The 22,978-nt window shown below is 32.9% G+C and overlaps 1 protein-coding gene across 1 annotated transcript; it reads left to right on the plus strand.

Annotated features, from left to right (window-relative positions):
- Window positions 1–5,824: 5,824 nt before the first annotated feature.
- On the plus strand, window positions 5,825–17,297 carry LOC127702598 (carboxypeptidase B-like). Its single transcript, XM_052206877.1, has 4 exons — window positions 5,825–6,285; window positions 13,720–13,925; window positions 14,365–14,449; window positions 17,104–17,297. The coding sequence occupies exons 2-4, from the start codon at window positions 13,809–13,811 to the stop codon at window positions 17,295–17,297; spliced, it is 396 nt and encodes a 131-aa protein (XP_052062837.1). The 5' UTR covers window positions 5,825–6,285; window positions 13,720–13,808.
- The last annotated feature ends 5,681 nt before the right edge of the window (window positions 17,298–22,978 follow it).

Below are 22,978 nucleotides of genomic sequence, written 5' to 3' on the forward strand. Positions count from 1 at the left end.
TAACCAAACAAAACATATAATGGTACAGCCCACCGTAATAACTGAATTTACGTACAGGACTTAAATTCTAATAATGGAAAAAAAAAATGGCATATTAACGCAATCTATAAACGTTTATCTGAATCTTAACCAAGCAAATAAGACAGGGAAGTATTACAAATGTACGTTCTTTTGTTGTGGTCAAAATACATGTGGTATACGGTTTTTCTTCATTTTTACCCCCTTTTTCAGTATGCCTGATTTAAACATAGATATATTATATGTAATGACTAACGACACTTTATTTTTTTCATCATTTCATTTATATCATTTATTTTTGTCTTTATTGTTTTCATTATTCAAAAATTGTTTGATATTTGGTTTTTGATATTTTCGATATTCAATGTTTTGGGTTAAAAACAAGGTACAGCATCAGCTTCCATCTTGATTACCCCAAGTTTGATATTTATTTGGATAGTCATTTAAATGACTTCATACTGTTGTTAGCAGCTTACCATTGATAAGATGTAATGTCGGTGCGCTTTTTGGATCTGTCAGACACCCATCTACAGTTTTCCTTATGGAAGACCTTAATCGTATTTGGCACAACGTTTTCAAATTTTGTTTTCAATGCTTTTCAACTTTGTACTTAATTTGGCCTTCCAACTATTTCATTTCGACATTATTGACTTAGAAATTAGTATGCACTGTCTGAACGATGTTTTATCTGGTGACTTATTTCCCCCGAAAGAAAGCTAATTTGACGGAATTCGACGATTATAGAATGAGAATGTTTTAAATGCATTTCTATTCACCTACAATAACACTTTTTAATATATTTTTAACTTATATGAGATATAATACTGTAACAGTTTTTGTATACTTTCAGAATGAGGTTATTTTTAGCTACGTTCTTGTTAGTATTGACCTTTGTAGATGCCGTATCAGTTAAGAAGAGAAGGTTCGACGGGTTAGTTTATATACATATACATGAATGAGCTTTTTTAATGTTTGTTTTTGTTGGTACGTCTATTTTTTTTCAAAGAAATATCGTTATCTCGATTAATTATATCGTTATATGATAAATCGAGATACCGATATATTGTTTTCTTCTTCTCTGTCCCCTGCAGGGCTCCGTATGTCTTTTGATGTTTTTTATTGTTTATATTTGAAAGTTCTCCATTTGAAGATTTTCCGTCAATTTGACAATAAAAGCTCCCTTTCGTGGATGTATTGTACCTTTTCTCATATTTGAAAATAATACTTCTGTCTCGGTTACGACCTAACCATATATTTTTTCCCGGATACTTTAACAGTGTAAATCAAAGAAATATGAACCAAAAGGTTTACTTGGATATATTAATACCTGTATAGTCATCCTTGAACTTTCCAATCGACCAATGAAACACATGCAAAAGACAGGTGTCCGGTTAGTTGTGCGGGATATGTAAATACGCATCCACGTCCAGTAATTTGATACCTCGTCACTCTGTCTGTACGTTGAAGAAATCATGTAAAATTTCTTTTTCCGCTCGACATAAATATAAATTATGTTTGCAGAGCCTACATTAAAGATTCATTGATTATTTGTTTGCACCAGGACATTAAGTGAACAGCAGTTAATCAATCAATCAAAGCATATGCAGTGTGTGATCACTAAAAACAAATTTGATCTTATATTACGAGTGAGTGCATTGGAGGTTTAACATTAATTAAAAACAGAATAAATGATATTTGAAATAAGAGTGTGTTTTGAGTTTGTTGAGATATCACGAAACTACAACAAACCCGCTACATATTTATGTACCCTTCTCAAGTCAGGAATCTCGAATGAGATTGTTTTTAGTCATATTTTCAGGACTTTGTTATTTGCAGATTTTTGTGTTGTTGACCAATTGTTTCTGTTTAATTTCACAACTGTTATAGACTAAAAACTATTTAGAGTTTGGCATATTGTATAAACCTTTCTCTATGTTGAAGACTGTAGCTTGCCCTCTACTATTGTCTACATGTTCTTTGACTATTTTGTCTTTAATTGCTGTCTAATTGTCGTATATCACACCGCCTTTCAAAATTTAAACAATGTTTAGAATACAGATTTTTAGTATGGTGCTCCAAAAGCACACTAATGATTATTGAGAATGAGAGTGGTGCACCAAAAGCACACTAAGGTTTATTGTAAATGAGAATGGTGCTCCAAAAGCACACCACTGTTTATCTAAATGAATGTGGTGCTCCAAAAGCACACTGATGTTTATTTAAATATTAGTGGTGCTCCAAAAGCACACCAATGTTTATTGTAGATGAGAGTGGTGCTCCAAAAGCACACCTAATGTTTATTATAAATGAGAGTGAGACAACAGTTAGCAACAGTTTGTGCATAAGTAAGAATTCGAGTAAAGGTTTGAGACATCGTTTGAGTACAGATTAAAATTGTACTTTAAATTCTTGGGTTCAAGTAATAAGAGTTCGACTGAAACGTCGAGAAACAGTTAGAGTTAGAATCAGCGAGATTGCAATTCAAGTTTAAAAAGTTTGATTTGACATTTGAATAACATGCAAACAGGAATTAATTTTGTAACGGCTAAATTGGGGACAAGATGCATTTTTGTCACCGTGAAAACCATCTTTTTATAAGCATGCAAATAATCAAAATTTTGTTATAATGCTTTCAGAAATATTCATACTTTCTGTTGATCATATTTTTGATAATCAATTTGTATTAATTTTGTATTAGCAATCAAGTATTCCGTATGTTTCCGAAAAGTCATGAAGAGGTAAAGAAAATATTAAATCTCGCCAATAAGTATGATGTAAGTAATCATTATGTTTTCTACTTTAAATAAAAGATTCACAATTACAATGTTCATAAAACAACACATAGATCTACGAAAGCCGAGAAGGATCATTCATAATTCAAAATTCAAAACTCGCAAATCAAGAAAGATAAGCCTGTTTTATTACAGTTGAAATCCAAACACAACAAATATTATCTTAATCTTATCATTTTATCTTATATATACCGTAGATTAATGATATAATTGTCCACAGACAAACAATAAATATTTTGAAAGGATATGTGCCCACATTATGTCAGACAAGTGAAAAATTTTTTGTTATCACTAATACTCCGAGAGAGGGATTATCGAGTGTCACTTTTTCCAATGTTTTATATTTTTTCTCCTTTTCGTAAGTTGAGAATCATTCATAATATAAAAAAAAAAGGAGATGTGGTATGACTGACAGACAACTCTCCACAAGATACAAAATAGATCGGCATAAAAACGATACAGTACACATATAAAAAATAAAATTCACACCTAAAAAGTTCACAACGCCAAAAGTAAGTGCTTTTTTATTAGAATAGTTTCTATTTGATAAATCCTATTTTAATTATAATCTCCTTTGTAGTCATTATAAATATAAGAAGATGTCGTATTTATTGTAAATGAGACAATTATCCACAAGAAACCAAGCAACTATAGGTCATCGTACAGCCTTCAACAATAAGCAAAACCCATACCGTATTGTAAGCTATAAAAAAGCCCCGACATGTAAAAAATGTAAAACAATTCAAACGAGAAAACCTACGGCCTTATTTATGTACAAAAACTTACTTCTGCATTTTCAACGTGTTAATATTTTATAGACAGACATATGGAGGTTTCCGAGATCAGCCAATAGCAACATGGACATACATGTGGATGCAAAGCATTTAGAACAATATTCATCTGACTTGGGAGTCAATAGGAACTCATTACACAACATGGATCGATGATGTTCAAAAGTGAGTGCCTATAAAGGGTCTGGATGGGTGACTACATTATCCTATCCTTTAAATTTGTAGGCTATTTTTCTATATTCGTTATTTTTGGCCAATTATTCTCAGTCTATTCTTTACATTATTGTCTATTTTTGTCTATTCTCCCCCCCTTTATTATCTAATCTGTAAACCCAATCCAAACCCTCATACATGCATATATACTAGTATATGATGATATATTAAGTGGTAAAACATAAATATCATATGGGCCTGTAAGAATGGTCTGTATAAGAAGTTTGTGTGCGAAATATGTCTACTTGAACTTTTCAGATTTCTCGACATGTTTTCTATAGACCTTTCTTAGTTATAAAAAGTCATTTTGACTGGATTTTGTGTATCTGTACATGTATATATTTTCCAGCAATGCTACGTAATGTCATGTGCCACTTGTGATACGACACCAACCTACGTCAAAAGCACAAGAAAGCTTAAATTTGAATCTAATAAGAGGGGAAAAAAGGTAATTTGTTATTGAAGTTTTTTTTTCTCGAGAAATCAATACATTTTGCTGATGTCATTTTAGGCTAATTGAAAGCGATAATGTACCAGCTTCCCAACGAAGACAATTAGAAGGTTTCAATTTGGCCCAGTATCATTCAGTTTCTGAGGTAAGTAGTAGTTAGAAACGCATATTTATAGCCCTTTGATATGTTGATTTTCCAGAGCTTTTGAAAAAACAAATTGATACCAGTAACAATTTCCTTCTTGCAAATAGTACTGGTTCGCTACAAAGAGGAGCAAGGTGAGAATTCGAAGTAGATATACAATGATCGCTTTCTTCTCCAACAAAAGTATTATGAGCATAACTGAGCTAACAAGTTTAATCAAACCGTTCGTGAAAATCATCGTGGTATCTATTTACACTGTAATATCTGCTTCTTCTCTTTGCTGCAGCGAGCTAGCTAGTCCTTCTACCTAAAATAAAATGTGCGCGTGTGTGTGTGTGTAATGGGAAAAGGGGGGGGGGGGTACCCGTTACCCGTTACAAATCATTAATTTAGTTTGAGGCAAGATATGGCATTCAGGTTTATTCAAGCAACCTATCAAATAGGAAGGGGCAAAATTCATGGAGGTAACGGTTCCATCATTGAACGTCTGGCATTTAACCCCCTCCCCCAAGAAAACAGTATTTTTGACATTGTGATAACAATTAAAAATTTAATGTTTTTAACCTATACACGTTGGGCTGTTTTCTGCTCTTTGGTCGAGTTGTTGTCTCTTTGACACATTCCCCGTTTCCATTCTCTATTCTACAATTATTATATCAAGCTTATTTCAAAAAATCACTACACGATATTTCTGGAACAATTAGCGATTGACGACCATATATCAGACTTAGTGCAAGCGCTTTCATATAAAATGTATTGTTAAATTAAGTTAATGTGGCCGATAACACTTGACTTTCTATTAATACATCCCGTAGAGCCGAACGGTCCTCTCTTATCTTGCATTGTTGTAAGGGTACACGACTAAGTTCAGTACATCTTAAAGAATACAAGCTTGAAGTGTAAATTACTCACATATAACACTTTGATGACTGTTTTGCTACTTTTTTAGTTGTAAATGCTAGATTCATAGATACATGTTTGATACACACACATTTCAACATTCCTTGTTAAACTTCACATAGAAAAATATTATTGATAATTGTAGAATAGTGCAATTAAGGGAGCTACCATTTGATTTTTATGGGGGGGGGGGGGGGGGCTAGGATGAAAAATTTTGTCCTGCCTTTTTATTTTCCCCTCTATTCGGTCCTGCCTTTTTATTTTTCACTCTATTCGGTCCTGCCTTTTTTTTTTAGTTTATCCTGACTTTTTTTTTTACATAAATTGTCATCCTGCCTTTTTTTGGTAAATAATCTCATCCTGCCTTTTTTTTTACTCAAAACTCCTGTCCTGCCTATTTTTTTCAAATTTCATCCTAGCCCCCATAAAAATCAAATGGTAGCTCCCTAGTTTATCTTCTAGTCAATCTTGAATTTTAAAACTTCAGAAATCCGAGTTTGGTCGCTTGAAATGATTTCAAGCTGACAAAATGAAATAAAAACATTTAGTGCAATACACCCCACAAAACTTCACAAATACGTAAGCGTAATATACTTGTTAAAGGTAATGTATGTTTTAGTTGTGTTAAATAAATGCAAAACAAATTGTTTTCATCTAGAAATAACCTTATTGTGAATTTGACTAGAAATATAAAGAAATACAACACGTTTTAAGAAAATGGCAGGGTATATTGTGCCCGTGGAATTATTCTGTCTGCCCTTATTTTGGAAGTTTGTGCTTGCTTACTTCAGGTCATTAAGAAATTTGACATTATTCCAAACAATCTAGATGCAACCCTATGGCTATACAACAATAGTCGTAAAGATTTTGTTATATTTTAGGATAGGCTGTGGAGAAAGAACAGACAACCACCGCCATCTGGTTCTTGCATTGGTGTAGATTTAAACAGAAATTTTGGATTTAATTGGAATCCAGGTTTGAAATCAATTGGCATTTGATTTAATTATTTTGGAATTCATTAATGACCAGTCGTCATGTTAGCATATACGCCTTAATTGAGTAATCAAAATAGTGACTCGTCATTTCGTAAAGCAATCTTAAAAGGCGGATGTATGATAAGGGCGGTTTGTACTTTAAAAATCTACCTTCAGCTTAGAAAAAAGAAATACAAAATCAATCCGTTTATTTGAAAAAGAAAAAATAACAAATACACTTAACAAAAGAGTGAGCATAAAAAATCGAAACAACACTTTTTAAATTTCATCTGTCCGAAGTGCTTCTCTGGATTTACCTTCATCAGGAAGCCGAATATCTGAATTTGTCTACTAAAGATTAACAAAAAAAACATAAAAAGGACAAAACTAGTTATAAAACAATCCAACATCCTCCGAATAAAATAGCTGTGCAAACAAAGACAAAATTAAAGAACAGCGCATGGTCTAAATAGAGTAACCTACACTACAAACCAGTAAAAGTCTGAAATGGCCTATATCTGTTCTCGACTGTACTGATTTTTACTCGACCAGTCTGATTTGGTCTGAATTTTACTTAATATTGCTCGACCCAGTCTTAACCATACTCGACTGTACTGATTTGTACTTGACCTTTATCTTTGCTATTGAAAATAGTCTCAACTATTACTCGACCAGTCTGAAACAGTCTTAACCCATTCTCGACCTGTACTCGACCAATACTTGACCAGCTCTCGACCTATTTTTTCAGTTGGAACCGTACTCGACCAAAGGTCTGAACAATACTCGACCAGTCTGAACCATACTTGACCAAATAACCTCTACTTTTTATAATTTTGATTGTTAAAATAACTGTTTTAACTGACATGACAACAGCCACAATAAAATAAATATATATATATAAACAGATTTTTACATCCTTACATGATTATCTTAGATTTATCACATCGAGATAGTTAAATTATCTTATTTTAAAGTCTGAGTCTTGTTAAATAAAAAGACTTTCTTTTACCTGAAAACCACACCTATACTGAGGGTAATAAAACCTTATTAAGTATAAAAAAGAAGATGTGGTATGATTGCCAATGAGACAACTCTCCACAAGAGACCAAATGACACAGAAATTAACAACTATAGGTCACCGTACGGCCTTCAACAATGAGCAAAGCCCATACCGAACAGTCAGCTATAAAAGGCTCCGAAATGACAATGTAAAACAATTCAAACGAGAAAACTAACGGTCTAATTTATGTACAAAAAATGAACGAAAAACAAATATGTAACACATAAACAAACGACAACCACTGAATTACAGGCTCCTGACTTGGGACAGATACCTACATACAGAATGTGGCGGGGTTAAACATGTAAGCGGGATACCAACCCTCCCCCTAACCTGGGACAGTGGTGTAACAGTACAACATAAGACAGAACTATAAAAATCAGTTGAAAGAGGCTTAACTCATCAGATGGATAAAAATAAAAATACTACAAATACAAGTGGACGTGGCCGGGTACTTGTACATCCAAACAACAAAAAGACACTAAGTACAGATCTGAGAGTACTCGCAGTTACTGACAGCTAGTTCAAAGCCACTAACAACTAATAAAAAAAATCATGCATCTAAGACTAAATTATCAATCCGTCCACATCCAACATCAAATGAATTTGGTGTAAAGACGTCATAAACAGTCAGAGAAAAACATGACCTTGTGCAATGCCAAGATACAGGTATCGACAGATTGTAGATCCATGAATGTGTATATGTATATAACAATAATATTTAGTTTGCTTTTAATTTACTGATAACAAAATCAATATTAGTACCAATAAAAACAATATTTAATGATCTAATTACAGTGTCGAATTGGTAACCTTTCAGAATAAGTTTATTTAAAGGATCGATAAGTTTACCAGGATCGTTTCTAAATTTCCGGGCACGGTAAACAATATTGCCGTAAAAATGAGGATGTGCAATCCCGTTTGAAATAAGTTTTCTACAGGTACAACCAAACTTCAAAACCAAATCTTTATATCTGTGGAAGAATTTAGTAAAGGTTTTTAGTAATTTGTGGTAACGAAATCCCTGGCTTAATAATTTACCAGTAATACATAGATTACGTTCGTTAAAATAAAAAAAGTCACAACAGACACGGGCATAGCGAACGAGTTGTGAAATATAAACACCGTAAGATGGTGCCAAAGGAACATCACCATCCACAAAGGGAAAATTAACAATAGGGAACGAAAAATCGTCCCTTTTGTCGTAAATTTTAGTGTGGAGTTTCCCGTGTAAAACCGAAATATATAAATCTAGGAAAGGGCAGTTGTTACCGTTTAAATTTGATTTATTTAAAGTAAAATCCTTTGGGTAAATTTCGGCCGTATATTGATAAAATTCTTGATTATTTAACGAAAAAATAGCATCAAGATAACGGTAAGTGTTGTTGAATTTATCAGTTAAATGCAATTTAGACGGGTCTTAACTGAGTTTGGTCATAAACTGTGATTCATAACAGTACAAAAACAAGTCTGCTATTATAGGTGCTCAATTAGTTCCCATGGGAATACCTACAACCTGTCGATAAACTTTGCTGCCAAAACGTACATAAATATTATCAAGGAAAAAAATAACAGCTTCAATTATCTCATCACACCTCCAGTAAGTATATCTAGCATATTTACCTTTCTCATTAGAGAAGAAGGCTTTAAATGAGTTGCAGCAAATATATTTGCATTCAGATTTACCAAACGACCATTTAATTAAAAAGTCAAATTTTTTGTTTGAGAAGATTGTGTGGAAGTGTAGTGTAAAGAGTAGAAAAGTCAAAACTGTCAACAGAATCAAAAGCACGTTTTTTATCTAAAACATCCAAAGAGTTTTTTACACTCCAAAAATAGTTAATTCCACTATTTTCATATATTTTATTACAATAGTTTATGATAAGCTCTTTGATAGTAGTTAAGGAACTTGTTAAAAGCACTGAAAGATTAGTTGTAGAACACTTACTAGAGGCCGAGATGAAACGATATTTTACTGGTTTTTTGTGTAGTTTAGGTAAGCAATACATAGTAGGGACCTTCAAATGTTCAGAAGAAGCCTTAAGCTGTGATATGGTTATGATATGTTTGTTAACTATATGACTCTCTGTGGGTCGCATTGACTTGAATGTAGATGAATTTAAAATTTCATTCTTAAGAACGTCCCTGTAGTATTTACGGCATACCACCACAGCATTGTTGGCTGCTTTGTCGGCCGGTACAAACACAAACCGCTTTGAAAGTTCTTGAAGTCTATTTCTTATTCTGGAAATAGGCGTATTATGTACTCTATTATATACTTCTAAATTATTTTCAAAATGTGATATTCTATTATCTACCACATTCATACATTTATTTAAAAAGAATCAAGAGATTTTTTATCAGATTTTTCCCGTTTACACCAACTTTTACAAAACGAGGAAAAAACATCTTTGGTGACCTGACGACACTGTTTCCAATCTATTTTAGATGGAGGACGACATTTTGGTCCTTTTTTTCAAAAAGTTTTTAACCTCTTTGTCCTGGACGATAGTGAGGTCCCCGTAATAACATGGCCATAGGGAACATATCTAAACTTCGACGATTCACAGTTTCAAGTTAAAGGAGTATTATTTTCTACATTGACGTCTGATGTTACCGGCGTATAATTAAAAATTAAACGTCTTCTGGGTTTTTTGTATGTGTATGAAATAATAGGTGGTTCTGTGTTATCAAAATAGGGAGGTATGAAGTTTTGAACGGTAGAGTCATTAAATATACTAGATAATTTGAAAAAATCAATACCTCTGCTAATATATTTAAATTTTAGAAAATGACGTTTATGATCTTTGGGTTTGTCGATACGCGGGAACAGTCTATGGTGGTAAAAAGCTGTAATTATACGCGAATATTCATACATCGGGCTGAAGAAAGAGATGGTGTCACACTCCTTGAAAATATCATGTAATTTACTAATTGGTATTTGACCCAGTTTATATAATAGTTGATGCCTACCATTGTTTTTAAATATAGATAGGAGATTACCAAGTGTATAATTTATACGATGTTTAATTCGTTTTCGATTGATACGTTTGCCATGAGACCTATTATTTCGTTGTCTTTTATCCATAATATTCATGATATCAATAGAAGAAGTTGTAGATATGTTCAAGGTTCTTTTTGTTTGGCATGTGTTGTTTTTTTTAAACAGAACTTGATTTTCCTAAATTCCTAAATAAAAACTACGTAGGTTTCATGGTTACATACAATAATGAGGTAACAACATCCAACAAATCACTGACATTGTTTAACCTTATTTCAGAAATATATCTATTCCTATTTATAATTTGGGATATATATTTTTTTAAAATGGATAAAAAATTAAAGAAATGATTAGGGTGAACTATAAAGTAATACATCTTGCTTGGGGCACACTGATTAAAAAGGTCACATCTGGTCAGAGAGTAATGAATTTTAAATAACATCCAATGAAAATTACAACATCCTGTAAAACTTAATTAACAAGGCCTTTTGAATTCACTAGATAAGTAATACACGAGTTTAAGAAAAATATGATTTTCTTTTTACCTGTAAAACACACCTATACTAAGGTAATTAAACCTTATTAAAGTGCTTCTTGTATGCCGTATTTAAATTTAATTAAAATAAATTTCTGCTGCAACTTTGGAATGCATTTCCTTTTTTAAAAGGTTAACAAAGATTGCTATGAAAGTTTTATTATTATTATTATATCAAATTTTTGGATTTACAAAACAAAGGTGTCAATTTTAACATTCATTACTATTTTATATATATTTAAAAATTGGAATAACATTTAAGATATTTGAATAATGGTTGAAAGTTCTAGTATTTTTGATGTATATAAAGCAATGTGAACATGATATGTATATAAAAATTCATTTGACAAAAACTTAATTTATTACATGATATTTTTTTAATCCAACCAGAAATGTGATTACCTTGTTTTATTTTAATTTTAAATGTGATATACATTGTATATATATAAATAGACTTTTTCACTCTTTTTTGGTCTTTTGAAAATTGTTGTTTTTGCTGTTTTTAGATCCCTCTACCACGAAATTTGTTTTACATGCACACGTATAAAAATTGCGGTTTTTATCCAACGCAATCATAGGTTTGAACGTTTGTTTTCAATTTAGACTTTTATATATTTTTTTCGTTTGAGCTTGTATTTTATTTTCTTTCGGGTTTGTATGATCCGTTCATCTTATTTCGACTCTTTAAAATTCAAGAGTCTTTCCTAAATTGAGGTAAATTATATAGCCTTCCAAATATCAATCCCTTACATCACTGAAGAGACATAAATTGTTGAAATCCGGATATAGTGTACAAATTTTTGCACCTCATGTTTGTAGTATACCATCCTTTCCACAAGTTTATTGTTTTCTGTTTGGTATTAAATTAATATTCAGATCTATTTTGGTAGATCTGGTGATCAATTTATTTGGCAATCGCCAATGGAAGTCAACAGGGTTTAAGAACATCAGTTGTTCGACCTGTTAGTCAAATGCGTTTTGTTAAAATAGACTTTTTCACTTTTTATGGTCTTTTGGAAAATGTTGTTTGTGCTGTATTTAGACCCCTCAACCAAGTAATTTGTTTTGCATACACACGTATAAATATGCGGTTTTTATCCAACGCAATCATATAGGTTTGATCGTTGTTTTCAATTTAGACTTGTTTATATTTTTTCGTTTGGGCTTGTATTATATTTACCTTCGGGTTTATATGATCCGTTCACCCTTTTTGTCTCTTTCAAAATTCAAGAGTCTATCCTAAATTGAGGTAAATTATATGGCCTTCCAATTACCGTTTCGATTCCTAACATCACTGAAGAGACATTAATTGTCGAAATCCGGATATGGTGTACAAATTTTTGCACCTCATGTTTGCGGTATACCATCTTTTCCGCAAGTTTATTGTTTTCTGCTTGGTAATAAATTAATAATAAGACCAATTTGTTACATCTTGTGATCCGTTTATTTGGCAATCGCCAATGGCAGTCGGCAGGGTTTAAGAACATCAGCTGTTCGACCTGCTAGTCAAATGCGTTTTGTTAAAATATAATTTTCACTCATTTGGTCTTTTGGAAAATGTTGTTTGTGCTGTATTTAGACCCCTTTACAAAGAAATTTGTTTTGCATGCACACGTATAAAAATTGCGGTTTTTATCCAACGCAATCATAGGTTTGAACGTTGTTTTCAATTTAGACTTGTACATATATATATATGTATAACAGTTCCTAAATTGATGAAATACAATAGAAAGATACATAAAATAGGTCTAGGTTGGTTAAGACTTGGTCGAGTATGGTTCAGATTAGGTCGAGCATGGTTCAGACTTGGTCGAGAATGGTTAAGACTATGTCGAGTATGGTTCAGACTCGTATAAAATGGTTAAGACTACAGTCGAGTAATATCAAGTAAATTTCAGACCAATTCTGACTGGTCAAGTAAAAATCAGTACGTTGAGTACAGATATAGGCCATTTCAGACTTTTACCGGTTTGTAGTGCTATCACAGGCAAAACATATTTTAGGATAAGCCAATGCACACAAAACTGCTCCATTGTTCATCTAGAAAATAAGTAACACACAATAATAACTTTAACAACGAAATAGAAGACGGCACATAAGTTTGAAGGCAGAGTCAAATGTACATGTGTTTGCTGTTACCGTAAGCTAACTGAGTCAGGCACAGCTTTCGGTCAAATTCTGCCGCGGCTCAGGTAAAATATAATCAGAAACAACACTCCTTACAGTTGTAATATATACTAATGATACCAGGAATTACTGAAATTATTGGACAGTACAACCGACTACACTAAAAAACATTTGACTTCTCAAAGAAAATATACATACAGATAAATAGAAACAGCAACAACTAACACAGGATTGAGTTGGGTTAACCAGATTTTTGTGCACACAAAAATTAAAAAAACAAACATGTAAAAAGTAATATAAACATTAAAAAAGTGTGTAAAAATGATACAAACATAAAAAAAAACATGCAAAAAGTTATACAAACAAAAATCCTATATAGTTCGCTTAAAAAACGGCGTTAAAAGATATATTCTAAGACACAAATTACATTATTACGGTTAATTACTGTAAATTCAGAAATTATTGCGTGCGTTTATTATTGCGATTTTAAAAAAAAAAATGGAACAAATGCGAGATTAATCATTGCGATTTCAGGAAAAAGTGAATAGAAATATATGTATTAGATATCATAATGCGAGTTCTTATTATTGCGATACTCATGCAACCGCATTATTCGCATTAATAAAAACCTCGCAATAATTTCTGAATTTACAGTATACGAAAAACCTATTAGACAATTACATATTGCAGTATATCAATAATCCTTTTTAAGCGATTGGTGGAAGTACTTATCCATGTTCGGAAGTGTATGCAGGCACCAAAGCATTAACTGCACCGGAAACAGCAGCTGTTAGAAAACTCATGCGTGATATTCATTGCCACACAATTGCATACCTCGACATACACGCTTATGGACAAATGTGGTTATGGCCATGGGGATATACGGCTGATGTTTTGCCATCTGAACTCGAAGACTTGGTCAGTATGAAAACAACATAGTAAATAGTAAAATAACACCAGTTTACATGATGTTTGGCTGCTGTTGTTCCTTAGGCTAACATTTAAATAAAATGTCGTATTTTTAACCAATTTTATACCTCTAACTACTCAACATAAGAATATTATACGAAGAAAACAAATCCATTGTTAGTTATTGCTATATAAACGAGAGTATATTGATTAATGCAATTATCTGATATTTTTCTGTCAACTTCAATTCTTGCAAGTATTTATGAAAATAAGGATAGGCCTTATTGGCTGACTGTAATATTTAAAACACTTTATGTACCAGCTTTAATTATCAAACTTAAATGAACGCAATTCATTAGAGGAGAGTCAAACCAACAGACTTTCTGGTAATACTTAGGTATTAAATATCCTTGCATTAATTTGTATATTGTTATGTATTTTCAAACAGAAACACTATGCAAAAGTAGGAGCAAATGCAATCAGCAAGAAATATAATACTAAATTCATTATTGGTGGAGATGCTACAGATTTATGTAAGTTCATATGTTCCCATATGTTAAACAAATCAATTCTGTATTTTTGTACTGGAAAAGACCCTTAATGATAGCATTCATATATGGTTACAAACAGTAATAAATTGGAAAAAAAATTAATGACAAAATGAAATAATTTGTTGAGTCACATGTAACGCCAGTCAGTTCACAACCTAGCTATTATAGGAATCTATTAAGCTTTTTAACGAGGTGCCAAGTCTGAATTGGTTGAGAACTATATAGCATTTGTTTTCTGTTACTCTGCATTTTACCATCCTGTTACCCTGTATTTGACAGTGCTGTTTGTCTGCATTTTACCATCCTATTACTACATGTATGTATTTTACCACCCTGTTTCTCTGAATCTTACCTTCCTGTTACTCTGCATTTTACCTTCCTGTTACTCTGCATCTTACCTTCCTTTTACTCTGTATTTTACCATCCTGTTACTCTGCATTTTACCTTCCTGTTACTCTGCATCTTACCTTTCTGTTACTCTGCATTTTACATTGATGTTACTCTGCATCTTACCTTCCTGTTACTTTGCATTTTACATTGCTGTTACTCTGCATTTTACATTGCTGTTACTCTGCATCTAACCTTCCTGTTACTCTGCATCTTACCTTTCTGTTACTCTGCATCTTACCACCCTGTTAGTTACTCTGCATTTTAATTTGCTGTTACCCTGCATCTTACCTTCCTGTTATTCTGCATCTTACCTTCCTGTTACTCTGCATGTTACCTTTCTGTTACTCTGCATCTTACCGCCTGTTACTCTGCATTTTACTTTGCTGTTACTCTGCATCTTACCTTCCTGTTACTCTGCATCTTACCTTCCTGTTACTCTGCATTTTACCTTCCTGTTACTCTGCATCTTACCTTCCTTTTACTCTGTATTTTACCATCCTGTTACTCTGCATTTTACCTTCCTGTTACTCTGCATCTTACCTTTCTGTTACTCTGCATTTTACATTGATGTTACTCTGCATCTTACCTTCCTGTTACTTTGCATTTTACATTGCTGTTACTCTGCATTTTACATTGCTGTTACTCTGCATCTAACCTTCCTGTTACTCTGCATCTTACCTTTCTGTTACTCTGCATCTTACCACCCTGTTAGTTACTCTGCATTTTAATTTGCTGTTACCCTGCATCTTACCTTCCTGTTATTCTGCATCTTACCTTCCTGTTACTCTGCATGTTACCTTTCTGTTACTCTGCATCTTACCGCCTGTTACTCTGCATTTTACTTTGCTGTTACTCTGCATCTTACCTTCCTGTTACTCTGCATCTTACCTTCCTGCTACGCTGCATTTTGCATTGCTTTTACTCTGCGTTTTACATTGCTGTTACTCAGCATTTTACCGTCCTGTTACTCTGCATTTTACATTGCTGTTACTCTGCATTTTACATTGCTGTTTCTCTGCATTTTACCATCCTGTTACTCTGCATCTTATCTTCCTGTTACTCTGCATTTTACAGTCTTGTTACTCTGCATTTTACTATTCTGTTACTTTTCATTTTACATTGCAATTACTTTGCATCTTATCCTCCTGTTACTCTGCATTTTACCATTAATTTACTCTGCATTTTACTCTGCTATTACTCTGCATCTTACCTTCCCGTTACTCTGCACTTTACATTGCTGTTACTCTGCATTTTACCTTCCTTTTACCCTGCATTTTACCTTCCTGTTACTCTGCATTTTACATTGCGGTTACTCTGCATTTTACCTTCCTGTTTCTCTGCATCTTATCTGCCTGTTACTCTGCATTTTAAATTACTGTAACTCTGCAATTCACCTTCCTGTTACTCTGCGTTTTACCTTGCTGTTACTCTCTGCATTGTACATTCCTGCTACCCTTTTTTTACCTTCCTGTTACTCTGCAGTTTACCTTCCTGTGACCCTGCGTTTACCTTCCTGTAACTCTGCATATTCGCTTCCTGTTACCCTGCTTTTACCTTCCTGTTACCCTGCATGTTACCTTACTGTCACTGTTGATATTATCTTTCTTTTACTCTTCATTTTACCATCCTGTTACTCTGAAACTGCTTTTCACAATTACTGTTAATTTTTATTGACATACACATCCATATTTCAAATGGACGACCAAACACTAAGCATTAACATCATGTCAACAGGAAAAGGACACAAATACGCGAAAAAAACTATTTCAATTAGAAAATGACAAATGTTTTGATAGTCAAAACAGTTTGCCTTTACAGTTTAGTTTAATATTTTCACCTAGTTAATCAACAAAATTTCGAAAAAAATTGATAACGCCTAAATACTAAAATATTAATATGTCTGATCGTCGGATAATGCATATGCAGAACGTTAAATACTATGAGAACACTTCAATGTTCTAACATGTACTTTCCTTTTTCCTCTCTCTTTAGAAACTTTCCTTTCATTAAAGAAAATCATTTTATAAACGATATTCAACATTGTGCTTCTCAAAATTTTAGTTTATTTTATGAAAACCAAACTTTACTATCGTTGTTTTTTTGTTTGTTCTGTAGAAAGCATCATTTGACTTATTTCATACTTCACAGAGGTTCTTTTTGGACAATACCCGGGTTTTTTTCACAAAATAAAGAAGTGTTATAAGTATTGTTCCTGTTACACTAATTTTACAATAATGTATTGTTAGATCCAGCTTCTGGAGGTGCAGACGACTATGCAAAAGGCGTGGCTGGTATACAGTATTCCTATACTGTAGAATTGAGAGACGAAGGCAATTACGGATTTGAACTTCCTGTCAATCAAATAGTGCCCACTGGAGAAGAGATGTTAGAAGGCATACTGGCATTTGCTAAGGAATTATTTGTCCGAGAGAGCCTATAAATTGTCAACATGTAATGTTTTTAAATATATTTCTACTACTATATTCTGGTTTTATTTATACTCACTTCTGCCTTTTTGAGATTACAAAAAAAAAGGAGAATACAACTTTGTTGTAAACACAAGTCGTAGAAGGTCAGTCAATGCATTGTAAATATAGAAAAGTCGTAAAGAACAGTTCATTTTAACACTAAATGAAAACTCTTGAATGAAAACAAAAGAACTGTACCAAAACCTGAGGTGTGAACTCTCATGTGTCAAAAGGGTATGCTATTCCTTTTCTATTAGTGGTACCAATGGTATTGCCCATGGCATGTACATATCAGGTGATACACTTGATACATATAGATGTTCCGTATTGGCCAATCAGGTCAAAAAGGTGTCCATAAATTTCGAACGATGACCACGACTTTTATCTTAAAGAATCCTTGTACACTTTTTATTAAAAAATCCTGATAGGGAATTGTTTGTTCGTAAATTTCATATCAACAGAGAGATATAATCACAATTAGACAGCTTTCGCCTACGTGTTGCTTCATACGAAAAAGAAGTTTAAGAAATCACCTTTTTTAATTTAAAGTTAAAAGTTGTCAAAGAAATGTAACAGACGAAACATGACCAAAGAAATATATGCAACAATTTAGCTGTTTTTTTTCCTACTCTTATTTTCAAGTTCGATGGAATGGATGCAGTTAACAAAATATCTAAGTTGTTAATTATTCTTTAAGAGTACAATGTCCGAAAAGACATATATGAAACCACACATTTTATATCATGTTATATTAATATTTAAATTCCGTTCAGTTCGAGCGTCACTGATGGGTCTTTTGTAGACGAAACGAGCGTCTAGCGTACAAAATTTCAATACTGGTATCTATGATGAGCGTTTTTTCCCCAGTTGGATAAATTTAAGATAACGATCGTTAACATTTTATAATAAATGAAAAATGTTCTAGCTTTTTGAAAGTTCAACAGAAATCATTGTACCATTAATTGCCTCCTTGCTCACAAAAAATATTGAAATTATTTTACTAGTTTGACATACGTATCTTTAATTGATCATGTTGATTAACCAACCGATGTTCTTCTTGAGAGATTCTTGAAATAAAGCTGTATACAACATCAATATCAATTCATCACATATAAAAGAAATAAATAAAACCTTACATTAAAATCAAGTTACTCTGAAGTACAAGTACTCGTGCCGAATTATGATTAAATAACAGACAAACAGACATTGTAATAAATAAAATGCTTGACGTCATTTTTATGATGATCTCGGATGGCTGTTTAACGTCCAGTGGCAAATTAAGTAAATATTCAATATCATATTAGTAACTTGTTAAAGTGATATCGATGAATAAGAACCCTGCCTTGTACTTCACCGGATCTCTAACTTGCTAGTTCACAAGACGTGTCACCCTACCGGAACTGAATCTGGGCCGACAAGTCTTAAATGCCGAGTGCTTATAAGAAGAGGCGTTTATCAATTTTCAAGTCTTTGGTTTGACTCTGTCGATCATCGAACCCACGACCTCCACCACCAGACCACCGAGAGGTTTCTTTATGTAAGATGTTGCGATGTTAGTTCCAATACATTTATTCATATTCAAACTAGGAAATTTGGTATGATTACCAATAAGACAACTTTTCAATCAATAAAGACAAAGGACAAAGGTTTTAACATCTACCAGTCATTGTGCAAAACGCAGTACACCAGCAACAACACTAACACCTCGGTAACAATATTATGATAACGTATGTTGTGATCCGAATAATATGCGAGTGACATGTGGCTCGCTGTTGGTTATCCTTCAACCGGCCCATTAGTCAACCTTAATTTTTTCTGCACCATATGCGCCTTTCGAAAATTAATGTCTCTTCACTGGCAGTGATTCTTGAGGCCATATTATAAGCCCAAAATCTAAATAAAACGTTGAAAAGCTGATAAAGCCAAAACGGAAAAAAGGTGAAACCAAACCTGGACAAGCGGAATCAGAGATGCATTCATTAATTAAAAATGATTTCAGAATTGTATCACAGAAAATTTAAATAGAACAATGTCCGTTTTTCATGCCCTACCGAATTGCTGGCTACTGGGCTAGTGATACTCTCGGGGACTTACAATCCGCAAGCAGAGGTATCGACCAAGTGGTAACTACAACATAAACGGTACCAATTTTATTGCACCAGATTCGCATTTCGACAGTTTATGTCTCTTCAGTAATGCTGGAGGCCAAATATTTGAATGTCCAAAACCCAATACAAACTTTAAAAAACTGATGACCAACAGTATGGCCAAACCCGAACAAGGAATCAGAACTGTGTATGAGGGAGAACAAGGAATCAGAACTGTGTATGAGGAAGAACAAGGAATCAGAACTGTGTATGAGGAAGAACAAGGAATCAGAACTGTGTATGAGAGAGAACAAGGAATCAGAACTGCGTATGAGGAAGAACAAGGAATCAGAACTGTGTATGAGGGAGATACATTCATTAAAATGATTTCGAAATTCACGTAGTGAGGTAGTTATACATCATTGGTTAAAATAACGGGTTTGAGGTTTCCTGATGAAGATTAATTCGGTAAAGCGCTTTTTAACCGCGGAATTCATAATTTGTTATTTACCTTTAATTCTATAAAACAAGGAAATTGAATAACCTATAGTTACAAAACATGTACCGCAACATATACTTCTCGTCAAATTTGGTAAAACAACAATACATATGTATAATAAAATCCTGTTATAAAAATTAGAAGATGTGGTATAATTGCCACTGAGACAATATTCGCGAGAGACCACATAACGTAGATACAAGCAACTATAGGTCACCGTAAAGCTGTCAACATTGAGCAAAACCCTTACCGTATAGTCGGCTATAAAAGGCCCCAACATAATTAAATGTTAAAAAATTCAAACGAAAAAAAAAACACCGACCTGATGTATGACAAAACAATAAACGAGAAAAAATATGACACACGTAAACAAACGACATCCATCGAAGTACAGGCTCCTGATGGGACAGGACATATAGAATATGGCGGGGAAAACATGTGTAATAGCGATTTTAACCTGGGACAGTGGTGTAACAATACAACATAAGAAAAAACTGTAAAACAAGCCTCGTGAGATTGATACAAAGTACAAAATCAACTAACAAATAGACTTAAGACATAATTTACCGATCTAAGAGTATTGATAATTGAAGTCACCGAAAACTAGTTTATAGCCAATTACAGCTAATCATGTTTTCCTGACCTAAATATCAATTACCACACATTCAAAGAATTTAGTGTAAAGACGTCGCAAACGCTGAGAGAAAACATGACCTTGTAAAATGCCAATATATAAGTATCAACGAGATGTAGAACTGTAAGTGTTATTTGCTATATAGGTATACATATTTAGTTGTGATTTAAATTATAAATAACAGAATCAATGCTAGTATCGAAAAACACTATATTAAAAGATTGTATTACAGTGTTGAATTGCATAACTCTATTTAAAAGATCCACACATTTTCATGGATCGCATCTTAATTTGCGGATTCTATAAAAATATCACTGTAAAATGAAGACGTTATATCCTGTTTGTAATCAAGTTTCTATAGTTAAGGTAAAACATTCTATTTAAATCTGTGTATATATGAAGGAATTTTATTAGTTAAAGATTTCAGTAATTTGTTGTAACGAAATCCCTGATCTAATAGTTTACTATTGACACATTTATTTCGTTCGTTAAAGTCTACAACGTCACTACGGGCACAGGCATAGAGAACGAGATGGGATATATGAACGACGTAAGATAGGGTCAAAGTATCATCCCCGTTAAAAAAAGGAATACTAACAATTGGAAACGAAATATCGTCCTGCTTGTTGTTAGTTCATGTATAGAGTTTCCAGTTTGAAACTGAAATATCTAAGGGTAAATTGCGGCAGTAAAGTAAGAGAATTCGCGATTATTTAACGCAAATGTCTTCAAGATAACGAAGATTGGGATTTCCATTAGTAGTTCATATATGTACATGTAGTTTGAAACTACAGAATGTGTTCACCCACCGATTAAGGAACTCTGAAAACGCAGTTTTGTGGGATTTTTAGATCAACGATGAATTTTTCGTACTTGATTCAATTTAAGGGTCTGGTGGAGGTTCTTACAACAACCTTGCCTACCTCTAAAGAACCAACATAAGATATGATTGTCAGTTCAATAACTATGATTGAAAACAAAAGGTCCTGGAGTTCTAGAATAGTGTTATTGTACCATTACGTACTATGGTATATGTAACAATAAATAAAAAAACCTTCTTCAAACCAACACGATATGAAAATATCTGCGAAAATTGTACTCTTATGACCTTAATTTGTCCAAAATTTACAACATGAGCACAACATCCAGATTTTTCATTCAATTGTCCATTCCATGCTTTAGTATTTGCCACATTTTGGTCCAAAATTTCAGAGCTTGTTATGAAATCAATAATACTATCTTGAAATGATGAAGACAAATTTGTTGGACATTTTAAAATTTGTAAACACCACTTATGTAAAATTGCTTTTGTCGCTTGTATTCATCAATTAAAAAGATAAATTATTTCCCTTGGGAGTATTAATTTCCAAAAACAGTCCTTTCATAAAGTAGAAAATGAAATATTAGATACATTTAATAAACTAAAAGATAGAAAATATGTTCATTTTTGAAATGTTTTTGCTGTATGAGCTGGCAAGAAGGTGAACAATTCTTTACACATGAGAGTATTCATTCCATCTGATTTTAACTTCAACTGGCCTCTTTTCCCCTAAGATGTACAAATACATTGTACTTCTAGAAGAAGCCTTTAGTTCAGTGGCTGTCGTTGGTTCATGTCTGTCATATTTGGTTTTTGTAAATCTTTTTGTTATAAATCATGCTGTTAGTTTTCTCTTTTGAATTGTTTCACATTTGTCATGTCGGAGCCTTTTATAACCGACTTTGCAGTATGGGTCTTTCTCATTGTTAAAGGCCGTACAGGGGCCAATAATTGCTTAAATTTACTTCATTTGAAATCATACCACACCTCTTTAATCTTATATATTACCCCATAAACAGTACAAACTAAACCCCCATCTTTGTTGGTTATACGATTATAATTCATAAATTCCGTTACTTTTTCCGATTTTTGTAACTATTCGGTGTCAACAGAAAAAATGTAAATGGTTTCTATTTATTCCATTAGTTTTACTATTTAAAATAAGTTTAGTAATTTATATAAAGGATGGTTAATCAACATGTATATTTTTCACAGTTGTTTTTATATATGCATATATAGAATTTTAATCACTTTGTCTTTGACACATATGTTTTTACACAACAGGAGCCAACTTTGTACAGATACACACTAATACAATCAATTCAAAATGACATGAGCTAAAGCTTAACTCAACATAAATGTTTACCTGCACTGTAAATGCTGTTTCAATATTTACATGATAATATATACAGAGAAGTCGATGCTTATCAATAGTATTCTAATACCTTCGAAACAGTGGTTTTTTAATATAATTATAACACCGTAAATTCCTACGGGTTACATTAAAGTTTGTTGGTCTATAATCGACACTGTGGCTGCATTAAACGCAAGACCGTATACAATATATACAAATTTATTCACACAAGTTTACAGCTTGAAAGCTAGGGGAAGAC

Source organism: Mytilus californianus, unplaced genomic scaffold, assembly GCF_021869535.1.
Source record: "Mytilus californianus isolate M0D057914Y unplaced genomic scaffold, xbMytCali1.0.p SCAF_5, whole genome shotgun sequence".
In the NCBI taxonomy this organism is placed as follows: Eukaryota; Metazoa; Mollusca; class Bivalvia; order Mytilida; family Mytilidae; genus Mytilus; species Mytilus californianus.